The 17,761-nt window shown below is 46.6% G+C and overlaps 1 protein-coding gene across 6 annotated transcripts in view; it reads left to right on the top strand.

Moving 5' to 3' along the window:
* GRIA1 (glutamate ionotropic receptor AMPA type subunit 1) overlaps positions 1-17,761 on the top strand; it is a 468,887-nt gene that overhangs the window by 310,718 nt on the left and 140,408 nt on the right. For all 6 annotated transcript variants that reach the window (XM_063928348.1, XM_063928349.1, XM_063928344.1 and 3 more), the window contains exons 5-6: positions 604-657; positions 12,045-12,206. In XM_063928348.1, the coding sequence (XP_063784418.1) occupies positions 604-657; positions 12,045-12,206 (216 nt within the window). The remainder of the gene's footprint in view (positions 1-603; positions 658-12,044; positions 12,207-17,761) is intronic.

A 17,761-nucleotide genomic window follows, 5' to 3' on the forward strand; every position in this document is an offset into this window, starting at 1 on the left:
GATTCCTTTACATCTCTGGAGGAAAATACCCTTGGAAAAGGACTACCTATTTGGTTATTGTTTATATCACTAGAGTATTCTACTTCATTTTACGGTGATTGAATTCATTTATTGCTCAAATGTGCCAAGCATTGTGGTCTATTGTGATGTGATATTTGGTGGGCGCTCTGAGATTGGTGCAAAACTCTATATCCTCGATTTATTTTTCTAGTGTGTTGGGATATACACTTATTTGTGCCTACTGTAGCAGCCCAACAAATTTTATTGCGCAATTTTGCTAAAACATATTTTTACCAAATGAAAACTGCCTAACGCCTGTGTCTACAATGCTTATTAACCACAAATACATCACTTATTCGGGCCCACATGGCATATTGAGGCTAAGGTAGGTGTATAAGGGACACATCTGTGAGATGTTTTTATGGGCAATAAGTAGGAAAGACCTGTGGCCAACGTGTTGCCCATAATTGTGTGCAGTTTCTCACTTAACCTTTTCTTGACCATAATTTGAGTTAGGTAATGATCTAGAATGCCTACAGGATTTTCCAGAGAGTATTCAGTAGAGCGTTGATAGCAATTAACCAGATTTCTCTTTTTTTGCAGATCATCAAACTAGAAAAAAACATTGTCGGATATCACTATATACTTGCAAACCTGGTAAGTAAAGCATGGGATTTTAGATGAATTTGCAGGGGCGGGATGCACTGTTGGAGTCTGTTCTGTACTGGGCTATTGTGCAAATGGAACCATTGTTGGTTGGCATGTAGAGAGTGCATTACCTATTGTGCGTTGCCAGAGGAACCGGTGAACAATGCTATGCTGCAGTGTTCTACGTATGTTAGCAGCTGCTAAATAATTGCAGCCTTTGTTAAAGAAGACAAAATAACAAATATTTTCAATTTGTACAGAATTTACGGTCTACAATAGGAGTTAGAAATGCGTGTACTTGATTGGGAGTATTGTAACTGAATAAATTAGTAGATTATATTCAGTATTGGGTTTTTTAGAAAAATAAGATAAACTTAAAGCTATAATACATGCTAAACACCAGGCAACAACTAATGCAGGAGGACAAATAACTTAGCGAATTAATACTATCTATACTTTCATACCATATAAAATAACATTGGCAGGGTTCTGTTTTTAAATTTGTCAATTTTCCATTTTACATTTTGCTCATCTGCTGCCTATCTATCTATCTATCTATCTATCTATCTATCTATCTATCTATCTATCTATCTATCTATCTATCTATCTATCTATCTATCGATCTATGGGGGTAATTCAGACCTGATCATAGATGAGCTAAATTTCTAACGCCGTTGGCACGCCCCCTCCCGCCCCCTCCCGCCCCGCTACCGCCTCTGCCTGTCAAACAGGCAGAGGCAATCACGCCAGTGAGATGCTTTTAGCCAGAGTCTAGTGCGCATGCGCAGGTCTCCAGGAACATGGCGTCTGCACCTTGTTACCGGGGACATCTCCAGAGCACATGCGCAAATCACTCAGAAATGGCCGCGGCTGCCATTTTCCAAGTGATTTGTGCCCTCACTGCAGGTCAGCCGCCGTGGGTCTTCAGAGGGGTGAGTATACTCTATGGGTGCAGTATGTGCAATGTGGGCCCTCCCGATCCTAGGGTACCATGTGCACTGCACACACTGCACCCATTATAGAAACACCTATGATGACAAGAACTATAGGCCTAATTCAGACCTGATCGCTCCTCTGCAAATCCGTTTGCAACTCACTCAGCGTTGAATTTGTTTTCCATTGTGTGCAGTCTGTGCGTAGCCCAGGACTTACTCCTACAGTGCGATAGAATCAGGCTGATCGGGGCCGGAGCTGATGTCACACACCCTCCCTGAAAACGCTTGGCAACGCCTGCATTTTTCCTGACACGCCCAGAAAATGGCCAGTTACCACCCCCAAACATCCGCTTCCTGTCAATCAACTTGCGTACGCCTAGCGATCAAAAAATGTGCTGGATTATTTCACAGTTCGGCTTTTGTATGTGTGTATGATCCGTATGCATGTGCAGTCGATTGATAATCGTACGCCTTGCGAATTCGCACATCAGCGATCACGTTTGAACTAGGCCCTAAGGGAAGAAAGCAAATGTCCTAAAGGTGGTGCACATGACAGAATGTATTATAATTTATTAATATAACTTTTATTGGTATATAATTAAGAGGAGGTTAAAATGTGAAAATAGAGTTACAAATTAGAGTGAGTGATAGAAGAAATAGGAATGTGTATTAAGGGGTCATTCAGATCTGATCGCTGCTGTGCGTTTCGCACAGCGGGCATTCAGATCCAAACTTCGCATGCGTATGTACCACACTGCACCGGTGCGTCACACGGCTGCAACAAGGATTGCCGATAAGCGACGGGATTGTGCGAAGGATCCATTTGCGCGGTCGTTCGCAATGAGATTGACAGGAAGCGGCAGTTAGTGGGTGGCAACTGACCATTTTCAGGGAGTGTCCGGAAAAACGCAGACGGGCTCAAGTGTTTTCAGGAAGGGTGTCTGATGTCAAATCCGGTCCTGAACAGGCTGATGTGATCGTAGCGGCTAAGTAAGTCCTGGGCTGCGCAGAGACTGCACAAAATCAGTTTGTGCAGCTCTGCTACACATGCGATCGCACATCTGCACAGCGAAAATACACTCCCCCTGTATGCGCCGACTATCTGATCGCAGGACAGTAAAAATCGCTGCCCAGCTATCAGGTCTGAATTAACCCCTAAGAGAGAAGTACCATGTGCATTATGGCTCCAATATATTTTTAAATAATGTTTAGTCAGGATTAAGGGGGTAATTCCAAATTGATCGCAGCAGGACATTTTTTAGCAGTTGGGCAAAACCATGTGCACTGCAGGGGGGCAGATATAACATGTGCAGAGAGAGTTAGATTTGGGTGTGGTGAGTTCAATCTGCAATCTAAATTGCAGTGTAAAAATAAAGCAGCCAGTATTTACAGTGGCGCACCCAGGGGGGGGGTTTCCGAGTACCCAGAAACCCCCCTCCACTAAAAAAAATTATTATTTTTTTTTTATTTTTTTTTTTAGCTGCATGAGTATTATTAATGACTGTCTAGCGTCCTCTACAGCCTGCTGTCTTCCTGGTGGCACTTGCAAGTGCAATAAAAGTTTACTTTATTTTAATTATAGTACATATATATCCATGTGCCTACATATATACACATGTATATACATACATACATACATATAAACACACACACACACACATATGATATATATATATATATATACATGTGTATATATATATGTGTACTGTATGTGTGTGAATATATATATATATATGTATATATATATGTATGCATGTTTAATATGCTATGTATATGTGTATATGGGTTCACTACGATCTCCCGGCGGCCGGCCTCCCGGCGACCAGCATACCGGCGCCGGGAGGCCGGCCGCCGGCTTACCATCAGTGTGGCGAGCGCAAATGAGCCCCTTGCGGGCTCGCTGCGCGTGCCACACTATTCTATTCTCCCTCCAGGGGGGTAGTGGACCCCCACGAGGGAGAATAAGTGTCGGTATGCCGGCGGTCAGGCTCCCGGCGCCGGTATGCTGGTCGCCGGGAGCCCGACCGCCGGCATACTGAAGACCACCCATGTATATGTATGTGTGTGTGTATGTGTATATATATATATATATATATATGTGTGTGTAGATATATGTATATATATATATATATATATACACACACACAGACACACTAGTTTTACGGACCCAGCATATACTGGGTCACCTCAGTCCCCATCCCCGTGATTGGCACCGCCCAGTTCTGGAAACCCCCCCTTGCAAATCCTGCGTTTGCCACTGATTTACCCTGCACAGAAACAAAATAACCTACCCAAATCTAAATCTCTCTGCACATATTACATCTGCCTCCCCTGCAGTGCACATGGTTTTGCCCAACTGCTAAAAAATTTCCTGCTGCGATCAACTTGGAATTACCCCCTAAATTATGTTTAATCTGTGTGCTCCCTAATTGAGTGGGTATAATGTATTTACTCTAAATATGTCCCAAAAATTAGGGATATAAATTACTGGATACACCTTAGAGCATTGTTCACCAATTAACCTTTATGTGTTGCTAATAAAGAAATGTGTTATATGGAGTGTTTGAAGGCTTCCCTCCAGAATGTGTAATCATTGTCCAAATGATGGTATTTCACTGTACAGGAAATATTACAGTGAAATACCATCACTTGGAAATGGCCGCCGAGCATGCGCGGTAGTAATTTTGGTGCACGATGCTGGAGACTACTGCGCCGTACAGTGGAGGGGGCCCACCCGGAGTCTGTACAGGGGCCTCCTCTGTTAAAACGCCCCTGCAAACAGCTGAACCTTTGGCCCATGTCTGCATGCATTTATGAATGGAGTTGGTACCACGTGATTGGTTGAATAGATATATGCATTAAAGAGCAGGTGTAGCACGGTTGTTTTTGTAATTACTGTATGCCTATATGTAAGGTAATTTACAATTAAATTGAACACTAATCAAATATCTTTGCACAGCAAGCCTCCATTTGTTTATACTGTAGGTTTATCCTGAATAAGAGTCTAGCATTCACTGGTTCATGCAAGTAGCACTTGTTTCTCAAACGTCCTAGAGGATGCTGGGGACTCCAAAAGGACCATGGGGTATAGACGGATCCGCAGGAGCTTGGGCACACTATAAAGACTTAAACTGGTTGTGAACTGGCTCCTCCCTCTATGCCCCTCCTCCAGACCTCAGTTAGACTTTGTGCCCAGGAGTGATGGGTCACACACTTGGGGAGCTCTACTGAGTTTCTCTGAAAGACTTTATGTTAGGTTTTTTATTTTCAGGGAGACCTGCTGGCTACAGGCTCCCTGCTTCGAGGGAGTGAGGGGAGAGAAGCAGGACCTACTTCTTCTTAGTTTAAAGGCTCTGCTTCTTAGGCTACTGTACACCATTAGCTCCAGAGGGTTCGATCACTTGGTGCGCCTAGCTGCTTGTTCCCGAAGCCGCGCCGTCAATCCCCTCACAGAAGCCGGAAGAAAGAAGCCGGGTGAGTATTGGAAGAAAAGAAGACTTCAGTGACGGCAGAAGACTTCAGTAACGGAGGTAACAGCAGCGGTAGCGCTGCGCTTCATGCTCCCACACACCAACGTCTCTGGCTGGGTGCAGGGCGCTGGTGGGGAGAGCCCTGGGGGCATGTTGCTGAGGGTCTAAAATGCTGGCGGGAGGACATATTTCGGTGCCTGGGCACAGGGTATGTTCACCCCGCCAGTGTGCCGCAGGGGGGAGCAACAGCGGTAGCGCTGCGCTCCCTGCTCCCACACATACCATCGGCCTGCAGGGTGCAGGGCAGAGCCGGATTAAGAGCATGGGGGGCCCGGGGCACTTAAGACAGAGGGGCCCCTATTCAAGAGAAGGGGTGTGTGGGTGTGTGTGGGGGGCGGGTGTGGGGAAGGGGGGGTGTCACATACCAGCCACAGCACGATCACACTGCGCTCCTGTCCCCGCCAACCGCACAGACAGCTGTGCGATGGCTCAGCTCTCCAATCATGTATGAGTGAAGCAGCCTGCCGCTTAATCCGGCTTAATCCCCCCCCCCCTTAATCCGGCTCTGGTGCAGGGCGCTGGGGGGGAGCGCCCTGGGCAGCATATAAGACTATGTATAATTTGTAGATCACTGGCGGGGGGACATACTTCGGTGCCCGACCTGCCAGTGTGCCGCGAACGGGAGGGAACAGCAGCGGTAGCGCTGCGCTCCCTGCTCCCGCACTCCTCCGGCCTGCAGGGTGCAGGGCGCTGTGGGGGAGCACCCTGGGCAGCATATAACATGTGTATATTTAGTAGATCACTGGCGGGGGGACATACTTCGGTGCCCGCCCCGCCAGTGCGCCGCGAACGGGAGGGAGCAGCAGCGGTAGCGCTGCGCTCTCTGCTCCCGCTCTCCATCGGCCTGCAGGGTGCAGGGCGCTGGGGGGGAGCGCCCTGGGCGACATTGCTTGAAGGATCCTGGACGGGGGAACATACCCGGACACCGGGTGTCTTCCCCCCGCCAGGGTACCGCAGCGTGCGCGCTGCGCTCCATGGCTCCCACACACCAACGGCTTCAGTGGGTGCGGGGCGCAGGGGGGGCGCTCTGGGCTGCAGTTGGACATAAAGGGGTTTATACAGGGGTTTACTCCCTGTATATAGGGTCCCCAGCTAAATTTAGGTATATATAGATTTATATATTTGAGCGGGCTTAAGCGCGCCGGGTAGGGGCGGAGCTTAGCCCTCACAGGGGAATCAGTGCCATTTTCCTCAGATCCCCGCCAGGACTTGCTGGATAGTAAGTTGGAGGGGGGGCACAGTGTTTTAAAAGCTAAATGGGTGTCATATAGCCTTAGGTTTGATAAGGGGCGCATAATCACTTATATTACATATATTCAATGTTTCCCTGTTTGTACCCACTATTGGTTAGTCGACATATGTCTGCAGGTGTGAGGGCTTTGTCACAAGCTGCTGTGGGGATAACTGTCGGCTTCGCCGACGCATGGCGGTACTTGATTCGGGAAATTAAGTATTAGCAAATTGGTGTTTGTGTGATTAAAACAGTAAACACGATAGGGGAGATACAGTTGTTTGGGGATGTCCTGTCGGCATCAACGATATTTCCTGGGTAAAGAAATTATCAGGCTGTTATGGCCTTGTACCGGTATATATATATATATATATATATATATATATATATATATATATTTTATTGGTATATGGGGGGGGGGGGAGTCTTATCAAAATTGTATTTGTATCCTTCCCTCTGACCCCTCGGGGTTCCGTGATTATTGTTTACCCGCTTACTATTCCTTGCCGTCGACATTTACCAAGTTTCTGTCGACCTTATCGTTCCTGGTAGATCCACATCGGGGGCATGTCAGTACATGGTCATACACATTCACAACACATTACCGTCACTAGGGACCTGACAGGTCTGGACAATCCACTTGCGTAAAGGTTCTATCTATATGTGTATATATGTAGATATAGGTTTATATATGCATGGTTAGGATATATGTGTTTTATTGTGTATTACGTGAAGTATATCCATGAATGCTGAATTAATGGTATTCTTATCATGTGCTGGTCGCTCTGTTGATTAAGCTATAGATTGGCTGTGACGAGTTGGTTTGATCCTCTCAAGGAGTCCGAATATTATTCTCTTCACATCACGGAGAGAAAATTATGACAGTCAACTCCTGGTCGACGCAGAGCCTGGTCGCATAGGATCATACACAGGCAGCTAAGTGAAATTTTATTTCTATACTTTGACCTTGTTGCGCTGTATGCACTTGAGGGAGTGTTGTATACGGGTTGGCATCCGATAGAATTACCCTACCCAGAGTGGGTAGGCTTGCCTATGTTTATTCTACCTTATAACATTACAGCAGACTGCCACGTGACACCAGGAGGTGTGACCGGAAAAATGCGGAGGATGTCTCCGGGAGATGCTGGAGGGAGGTGTACAGCTGTTTGGTGTGGCCTCTGGTCAGTCAATCTCGGCGGATTCCTCTGGTAAGTCTAACTGCGTGTGTTAGCCTCTTTCACAACGGTTGGTGACGCATTCTTTTGTGGGATGAGGTCGTCTTAGCCGGTTCGATACCGTCCTTTTTCCTTTTCTGTGTAGTCAGTGGAAGGTGAAAAGGTAAGAGTTCTGCAGCCTTGTTAGGTTCGCAGAAGTGGATGTCGTTTTCTGTTTCCTCCACATCCACTACTTGTCGCTGAGTCTATCGGGCTGGTCCCCGCTCCGGTAGGCACTCATCTACTATGTTTCAGTTGGTCCAGGAATAGACTGGGACCTGTGGGTTATTTATAGAATCCAAACAGGAACATTTGGAGTTACGGTTGTTTCCCGTTACTGTTTTTCTAATAGTTCTTGCCATTCCATTCTGGAAGGGAAGATAATACACGACGCCGTACAGAGGTGCGTCAGGATCAGAACATTGTCCGGTGGTCCCTGTATAAAGGTGCAAATCATTGTTTCTCTCTGACTGATCTTCGACACAGGGATTGGCTGTTGTTTCCTACAACACAGAGGTTGGAGGTGTTTTGTTCAGAGTTGATAATGTCCGGTAAAAGTTCGGGGTTGTTTCCTTGTGAAAAGAAGTCTGAAGATCCAGGGTTGGATCGGTTTTACTGTGACACTTCATCAAGGTGTTCAGTTACTTAACTGGTTGGCTGCGGCTGGAGAGGCCTTTTTTGGTGAGAGGCTTTATTGACAGAGTGGTTTTCAAGAGGCCAGTTGAAATTGTGGTTCAGGTCTCACCTGCATACGCACATGAATATAATTCTAACGGCCAGGACATCGCTCCTGTGGTGTCTGCTCGGTTCTCTCCTTCTAGAGGGATGAAGGTTCGGGTTCCGGGTGTAGATCCTGGTGTCCGTGCATACAGATCTCCGAGACGGAGGAGCAGTTTTTGCAGGGGATAGGGCCGAGTTGGAAAGCTTGTCTGCTATAAACTTTCTTGAACTGAGTGTTAGTTTTGACAAACGTAGTCTTCGTGTTCTGCCCGTGTTAGTTCTGCTAGACGGCTTGTCAGCAGTGGCATAAGTAAACCGCTATGGCGGAACAAAGAGCAAAGCGACAATGGGGAAGATGCACTGTTTTGCCGTTGGGTGGAGAGTCTGGTAAGCGCTATATTAGCGTTCTTCGTTCCGGAGGTGAACAACGGTGAAATAGATTTCCTCTGCTGACGCGAGCTCCATCCGGGAAAAATTCGGTCGTCGTCGAGAAGTTTTCACAGACGTGACAAGTCTTTGTGGATAGTCGAAATTGGATATGTTGGCGTCTCACTTCCAGGAGAGGCCTCAGGGATATTGTTCCAGGTCAGGGGACGCTTAAGCTATAGCAGTGGACAACCTCGTGACACCGCGCTTTATAGTCGGTCAAGGTGGCCTCTCCGCTTTCATTTTTGTTGGAAGGTGATAACGTGGTATGAACAAAGGTTCAGGCGATCCTCTTGGATCCGATCTAGCCAAGGAAGGTTTGCTATCCAGGTCTTCATGCTTTACTCATAGAAGATTCCTGCCAGCTTTCTCTACGTGAGGATCTGTGACAACAGGATCAGGGAGTGTTTCAAGGCTTACGCAGCTGCGTCTGACGTCGTGGGGGTGGAATGCCATATCCTAAGCCGAAAGGGTGTTCCAGTTAAGACCTTTCCTCAATTCGTCAAGCTAAGAAAGAAGTAACGGCTGAGCTTTACCACTGTAGTGGGCGTAACTATGTGGTTTGGGTGTATCCAGGAAGGCTCCTATGGAAGTCTTTCGGCTAGGTCAGGTTTATCCATACTTTACAAACCGGTGTGGATGCAAGTTTAAAGTTGGGAGTGTGGCCTAATAATTTCCCTACAAAGATTTCTCTCTTGAAAAGTGGTCATGCTCTTGGCATTGACGTCCGTTAAGCGGGTGTCGGAAGTGGTGGTTTTTGTCTCACAAGAGCCTTGTTTGATCTTTCATGTGGATTGAAAGGAATTGAGAACTCGGTTAGTAGTTTTGCCGAGAGTGTTTTCTGGGTTTAGCAGATTTTGGCTTATTTTGATGCCGGTGGTTACTTAGGCATTAGCTGATTCAAATTCGCTCGATGTTGCCGGGGATTTGAATATTTAGGTCGCCATTTTGGTTCGGATTGGAGAAACAGGGGCACTGTTTGCCTGATATGTTCCCAGTATGGTTTGGGTGACTGTGTTATGCAGTCGGTTACGCGTTGGATCTGTGATGCTATTGGGCAGGTTCGGTCTACGCCTGGATTGCCGTCCCCGAAGTCGGTGGAGGCCCATTTACTGGGAAGAGGGGCTCCTCCTGGGCGGAGGCCCGAGGAGTCTCGCCGGTTCAGACGCGTTTGCTATGCTCTACAGGGTTGATAACCAGGTTGTGGGGGACCTTTTTGTTTGCTCAATTGGTGCTGCAGAGTCGTTCGCACTCTCCCGCCCGTTCTAGAGCTTTGGTATTGACCCCATGGTCCTTTTGGAGTCCCCAGCATCCTCTAGGACGTTTGAGAAAAGAGGATTTTGGTACCTACCGTTAAATCCTTTTCTCTTAGTCCGTAGAGGATGCTGGGCGCCCGTCCCAGTGCGTACCCTGTCTGCAGTTATTGTTTTTGGTTATACTTTAGTGGTGTTTTTTCTCTGTCAGGCTGTTGCTGACGATATTCAGGCCAGGGCATGAGGTGTCTTATTATTGGTTGTGTTGACACACAGGTTGTGTTACATATTCTCTCAGCATGTGGCTGTGTCTTTTTCATGCCGTCGGCTGATTTTCTATTGAAGGCCACGTTCTGCGGTATGCTCGTGGTGTGAGCTGGTATAACACTCACCGTGTTTATAAATTCTTTCCTCGAAATGTCCATCTCTCCTGGGCACAGTTTCTAACTGAGGTCTGGAGGAGGGGCATAGAGGGAGGAGCCAGTTCACACCCAGTTTAAGTCTTTATAGTGTGCCCAAGCTCCTGCGGATCCGTCTATACCCCATGGTCCTTTTGGAGTCCCCAGCATCCTCTACGGACTAAGAGAAAAGGATTTAACGGTAGGTACCAAAATCCTCTTTTCCTTTATCTGGACTGGCCAGATACCATTGTTTCCTCTAATCACTATACCAGTGGTTCTCAAACATTTTTGAATCATGGCGCCCTAGAGTATCAGGGGGGTTTTCACGGCACCCCTAGGCCAAATTTTCTGATTGAGAAATTTAGAAAGAAATATTAAATGAAGTAAATTGTTTTTATATGTCATCCTTAGGGTGAGTTATGTGGTGAGAGACAGGATATGCTTGTGTTTGTCCACATATTCTATGATTGACAGCCACCAGCACTGGTTTTGCCTATTACATTAATCATAAATAATTTGAATTGGTCCTGGACCACCAATCCAAGGAACCCCTGCAAGTGTCCCGAGGCACCCCAGGGTGCCTAGGCACACAGTTTGGGAACCACTGCCCTATACTGATTTAGCATTTATTGTTTCCTTAACAGGTAGTATATCTGCAATTTAACAAAAGTTGGTTCTGTCATATAATCTGTTTGAAATGCTCAGAATTATAAATGATCTAGAACAGTACATAAAATGCTGGTACACAATCGTTGGGTTTTTGCTATTCATCTTAATTCGCTATACATATTGGGACTGATTCTGAGTCTGATGCATCTGTAAAAACGGATGCATCTCCCATTTTCTAGACAACTGCCATGCATCTGAGTTGCAAAACACAACGGTGTGCATGCGCTGCATGATGTGTCCAAAGTCGCAAGTGGGTGCATATTTGCTGCATGTACGGAATCCAGCATCAAGTAGGTGTTTCTGGGTGGCTATATATATATATATATATATATATAACAGCGGGTAAGGGGGTTGTCAACCCCTAAAGAGGTCAATAGACTTTAACTAAAGCATAAACCAGCGCTATACAATAAGTGGTTAATATTATATGATGGACAGTTAAATGATACTATAGTAAAAAAACATATATGTATTATAAAACTACAATTATATATAAAATAACAATCACGTTATATGCCACAATTTCATCAATAAAATGATTGTCATGTAGAAACGAATTCGGTATGAAATACCGACTGTCGGGATCCCGGTGGTCGAAATACCGACACCGGAATCCCCAGGCTTGCGCTTTTAGATTTGTAACGTAGTTCAGCTGATTGTGACAGTAGCATAGACAAGTGAGTACAATGCAGTGAAAAGCGTCCACAGAATCATGCGACTCAGAATCAGGCCAATTGTGTATACCCAGATTTGAAGTTGGTGGTTTTAAAAAATAACCAAATGACCACAGCAGCTCAGTGTATTTCATGAGTAATTGTGAAAGTGACTACAGGGCTGCATGTAATAGGGACAGGAGGCCACAGGCTGAGAGTTATATAGTGGATGGAGCAGGGTCCTCCTAGAAAGCAGAGTAATGATATCAGACTCCCGTCACCCTGATATGGAAAGTTTGGGGTGGCAATCTTACTGCTACTGTATATGAAACAGATTTCATACATTCTACTTGTTCACTTTCAGGGGTTTATGGACATTGAATTGCAGAAGTTTAAAGAAGCAGGAGCTAATGTGACGGGATTCCAGCTGGTCAACTACACAGACACCCGGGTGTCTCAGATACTGCAGCAGTGGAAAACCTATGATGGCCGGGAACAACCTCGCGTAGATTGGAAGAAACCAAAGGCAAGCAGTTACTACTATTATCAGCCGTGTTTTATATTGAAACCTCCACATTTGTTGGGCCTTTTCTGCGTGCAGTTTGTTCACCCCTTATTTACATGGGTTTCCATCAGATGCTCTTGTTATCTCCCACCAGGTGGGATACCTTTTGGGGGGCTGCCATGCAGCCAGATATGTGAATGATAAAGATATAAGGGGTGCAGATATTGTATTAAGTGGGAGCAATTGGCAGCGTGGTAACACAGTAGTTAGCAAAGCTGCATCACAGTGCTGAGGTCATGAGTTTGATTCACTTTCATTGTTTTACCTGTGTGGAGTTTTATGTTCTAATCAGTGCCCCTCAACCCATTTTATACCTTTACGACCATGTGTCTGCTGCAGGAGCACACCATTACAATTGCGCAGGGGGGTGTCCAATCACTTTTGTCTACATAGTGTAGCTAACATTTATCAAGTACATTCATAAATACCCATAAGTACATCTATATGCGGTTGCTTTTCCTGCTGCATCTGCTGTAAGTTTGTGCCAAACTACTATATATATATATATATATATATAATGACTTCTTAGTGTATTCTCCAAATATAATTGATGATCAATACCCAAAGAATATCACATCAATACTCACAAAATATTATGATATGTCATACTTTAATAAGTTGTGAAATCCAGGAGGGTGGACTATTCTTCCAGGATAACTCTCCAAACTTTGTGTGTCTAGTGTATATTCCAGGAGACACCCAAAGTTTAGGGAGTTCTCCTGGGAGAACAGCACATCCTCCTGGATCAGGAAGGAGGGGCAATGGCTATATGACAAATCACCTCACCAGACTGATGCGAGAAATCACATGTCGAGGCACTATGCAGTCGGTGACCGTGTTATGATGATGCGAATCACGTTGGCACGCTTCTGCATTTGTCACTTGTAACTTGCCTCCTGTATCTCTCAGAGAGGAGTTTCCAAAAGTAGGCAAGTATGGGATGTGTTGTACAGGATATTTTCATACTGTATTCTTAGGGCCATATTATTAGGCTAACTAGGCTGAAGCCTAGGGCCCTCATAGGGACTATGGGCTCCACAGGGACTAGGGGCTCATAAAATTTTTTTGCTGAGACAATCTTACCTGCACCCTAGTGCTCCAGTGGTTAAAGGCGCTTTACACTCTGCACCGTAGCAAGGAACTCTCATAGTCACCTGTGGTTTGTTTTGAGACAACGGAGGGAGGGGGGGGGGGGGGGGTAGCGGACCGATGGCATTGGCACACTAGAGCTATTTCAAAAGAGAAAAGAAAAGAAAGACCGATTGTGTTGTGAGAAAAGAGGCTAGCAGACTTTATTTCAACTAGGTATCGGTGTCTGTGTGACTACTTAAAGAGTAACTGATGGCATAAGCTCTGCTTCCCAAACATCAACTGAAGTGGGGTGAAATTTTGAAGAGCAGGATGGGGCCCAAAATACCTGAAAGCCTAAGGGCCCAGCCATGGGTTAATACGGCCCTGTGTATATTTCTGTTGCTTATCTAATAAAATAATATGTAGTACCGTAAAAATATATGTATGGGGGGCGTGGCCTGGAGGCTGTACTGAGCAGCAGCACTTGTAGTGAGCTCCGTTGCTACTGAGGGGATATCTTCTCTGCTCCCCCCCCCCCCTGTGCCTCAGAAACCCTATACCATTTACCCCAGCCTTGGTAGTGTGTCCTCGCAGTGGTGGGCTGGCGCTGCGGAATCGGGTAGCCAGTATTCTGGCTCCTGCAGGTTGCGGCCTGCCCACCACCTAGAAGCCGAGGCCTCGATTTGCGGCCGGCGCCGTCAGCCGCGTGGTGCCTACCTCTTCAGCGTCTGGCAGAGACCCTCGTTGTGGACTTCTCTCCTGTGTCGCTGGGATCAGCGGCACTACGGGAAGGAGCAGGGGCCGGCTGGTCACAGTAGCGGGTGGTCAGGAGCTCCGGCGGCGGCGGCCATCTTGGATCTCGGGAGTCGGGGGTACCACGCGGCGGATGCTTGGTGCGGGGGATTTCCCCCTCCTGATAAGGTGAGCCGCTTCCCTGGCCCAGTTTACTGGCTGCATCTCCCTCCTCTGTAGCCTGGCACTGGCTGTATGCAGGCAGCCTGCAATAGCTATCCTAACTGTGCCGCTGATATTACCACCGATCTCCAGTCTTCTATCACTCAACTTGCGGGTGAAGTGACTGATATCGGCATCCGCACCAACAACTTGGAGGATAAAGTGCAAGAGTTGGTCTCTTCTCACAACAAGCTCCTTACCTCCCACAACTCGGCCTTGGCGGAACTGTCGGCTTTTAAAGACAAGCTAGCCGATCTTGAGGACAGATCCCGCAGGAACAACATTAAAATCAGGGGTGTTCTGGAAACGGTTTTGACCAACGACCTCCAAGATTTCGCTCTCTCCCTTTTTAAAAAATTGCTGCCCTCCGCCGACACCCGAGATTTACTGATTGATAGAATCTATCGTCTGCCGAAGCCTCGTTACGCTCCGAGCAGCTCTCCCCGAGACGTCCTCCTACGTCTCCATTTCTTTCACATCAAGAAGGATATCCTCAAGGCCACCCGCATGGCAGAGGACTTGGATGTTCTGGATAATCTACAATTATTTCCAGACCTGTCACTCCACACTTTAAATAAACGCAGATCCTTCCAACCTATTACGAAGGCCCTCCGTGACCAGGAAATACAATATAGATGGGTTTTCCCGGTTAAACTGCTGGTTCGGAAGGATGGCTCCACCTTCGTCATTTCATCGCTGGACGCTGGCGTCAAAATCCTGACTGACTGGAACATCCCTGTTTCGGTCCCGCTGTCTTCTCAAGGCCCTTCAGTGCAATCGGACTGGTCCAAGGTGGGCTGACATTCTACCGGCTCGATGCCCTTATCTTTTCTGGTCCTTGCTGATTGGATCCAGGATGCCTGATGCCGGGATGATTTCTGTTCTTTAGTTCTGCTGTCTCTTCACGTTATTATGAATTGTCCCTGCCGTGGATTTTCGCTTCTGAAGGGACTTTCGTTTCTCTGCTTCCTGGACTGGCACTGAGTTCCGACGTTACACTTGCGAGTGTTGTTTATTTCTCGTATTTCTATATGATGCCTGACGTATTTTTTATGCTTTCATGCTTCGTTTATGTACGTACTTTTTGTGGTTCTTCCATGTGTTGTTATGTCTCAGGTTCCATGGGTGGGACTTGCAATGGCCTCCCCCCACAAGTTAACTATGTTGCCGCCTTTTTTTTTGCGGCATCTACTGTGGCCCGATATATTGTGTTTTCTTGATTTTTCCCACCCCCTTTTTCTTTTTCCTTTGTACTTCTTCCCTTTCTCATGCTCCCCTGACAGGTACTTCCACGGCACCCATACGCACGTATGCTTTTCAGTTCATTGATGGTTAAGGTTATTTCTTTCAATGTCAAAGGCCTCAATTCCCCTCATAAGCGTAGGTTGGCCCTTTCAACATTTCATAATTACAGAGCTGATATTGTGGCTCTTCAAGAGACACATTTCTCTTCTTTGTCTCCCCCTGTTTTTCGAGATCATAGGTACCCCACTTGTTACACTGCTAATGGCCCCGTTAAACGTAACGGCGTAGCTATACTATTTCATAGACACACCCCTTTTACTCTACAGCGACAAATTCAGGTTTAAAATGGCCGCTACCTCATCCTTGTTGGTACTATTGACAACACCTTAGTGACCCTTGTTTCCTTGTATGCCCCCAATTCCCGTCAGATTCCATTTTTACGGGAACTCCTCGAGGAATTATGCAAGGTTAGACAGGGGGTGCTTATACTATTAGGGGATTTTAATCTAGTCCTCGATCCTAAAGTGGATAGGTCTTCTTCGCAAGGCCCTGGTCCCCCTCCTTGGGTCATCCCTTGCTTTTAAGAAACTACCTGCGGAGTTCGACTTGTATGATGCCTGGTGCATCTTCTCCCCTACAGAGAGAGATTATACTTTTTTTTCTGCTCTTCATAACAGTTACTCTAGGATCGACCTTATTCTTCTGGACAAGAGGACTCTCCAATGCACTCGTAAAACTAAAATCCTTCCCATTACTTGGTCGGACCATGCCCCTGTATTGTGGTCCTGGGACCTGGGTTCGCATCCCCCCCCCCCGCCCTTGGCGACTCCCGGAATATCAGTTGACGAACCCTGAGACTCTGAAGACCTTACTGACTCTCTATCACTGTATATGCAGACCAATGCCCCTGAGGATACTTCTATCGTCACGTATTGGTGCGATCTGAAAGCCGTGCTCCGTGGCACGTCTATCCAAAAGGGGGCCCAACTCAAGGCTCGCTCTAAGAAAACGCAGGCGGACTTAGAGTTGTCTATACGGTCTTTGGAGTCTCAGAATCAAAACCGTCCTACTCGGGCTTTACGTAGACAGCTTCAGGAGGTGCGAGCCCAACTCCAGAAGCTTTTTATGCTTCGTATGCAATCAGCCCTAGCTTGCTTCTGCAGCAAATTTTATACAGCGGGAAACAAGGCCACCCGTTTGTTAGCGTGCAAGCTTCGTAGCCGCCAAGCCTGTAATCGAATCAAATGCCTCATTACCCCTCCATCCCGAAACCGTGTAAAGATCCCTCTGACTGCAAGAATTACCGACCTATTGCCCTCCTTAACACCGATCTCAAAAATTATTCAAAATTTATGCTAAGTTAATAGCCAATCGCTTGAATCCCTTACTCCCGAATCTCATCCACCCAGACCAAGTAGGTTTTGTCCTTGACGGTCAGGCCCCCGACAACACCCGGAGAGTCCTCGATCTAGTTGAGTGGTCTTCCCGCACTAAATCATAATTTCTCTTACTCTCGACGCCGAAAAGGCGTTTGATTGCCTCCATTGGGGTTATATGAGCCAGGTGTTATCCAGGTTTGGTCTCCGCGGGGACATCCTCCGCTCTATCTTAGCTCTTTATGATGCCCCCTTTTCCCTCATATTTGTGTTAGCTATTAAACCCCTTGCTCAAATGATTCGACTCTCTCCGAAATTTCCCGGTCTTACTGTATGTGATACTTCCCATAAGCTCTGCCTTTTTGCAGACAATGTTTTATTGTTTGTTTCTGACCCGGGGACCTCGCTGCTCATCCTACATGATATTTTGGGGCGCTTTAGCGCTGCTTCATATTATAAGTTGAACACAGCGAAATCGGATGCCCTTCCTATTAATATTCCAACCTCGGTTTTGCAACCTCTCAAGGCGCGCTTTCCGTATACGTGGAAAGACTCCTCCTTAACTTACCTGGGAATTTCCATTCCTTCTCATTTCCAAAATGTCCACTCTCTCAATTATGTGCCTCTACTGGCTCACCTAACCTCACTTACTTCTACTTGGATGGGCTACGAGGTCTCCTGGCTGGGCCGCCTTGCGACATTTAAGATGATGTTGCTACCAAAACTCATGTATTTATTTTGTGCCATCCCCTATGCAGTTCCTCGTAAACTGTTAACTCAGATGCGAAGGTTGATGTTATCATATGTTGGGAAGTGTAAACCTCCTTGATTGGCCTACTCATGTATGATCCGCTCTAAGTCACAGGGAGG

The sequence above is a fragment of the Pseudophryne corroboree genome, chromosome 6 (assembly GCF_028390025.1).
Source record: "Pseudophryne corroboree isolate aPseCor3 chromosome 6, aPseCor3.hap2, whole genome shotgun sequence".
Classification (NCBI taxonomy): Eukaryota; Metazoa; Chordata; class Amphibia; order Anura; family Myobatrachidae; genus Pseudophryne; species Pseudophryne corroboree.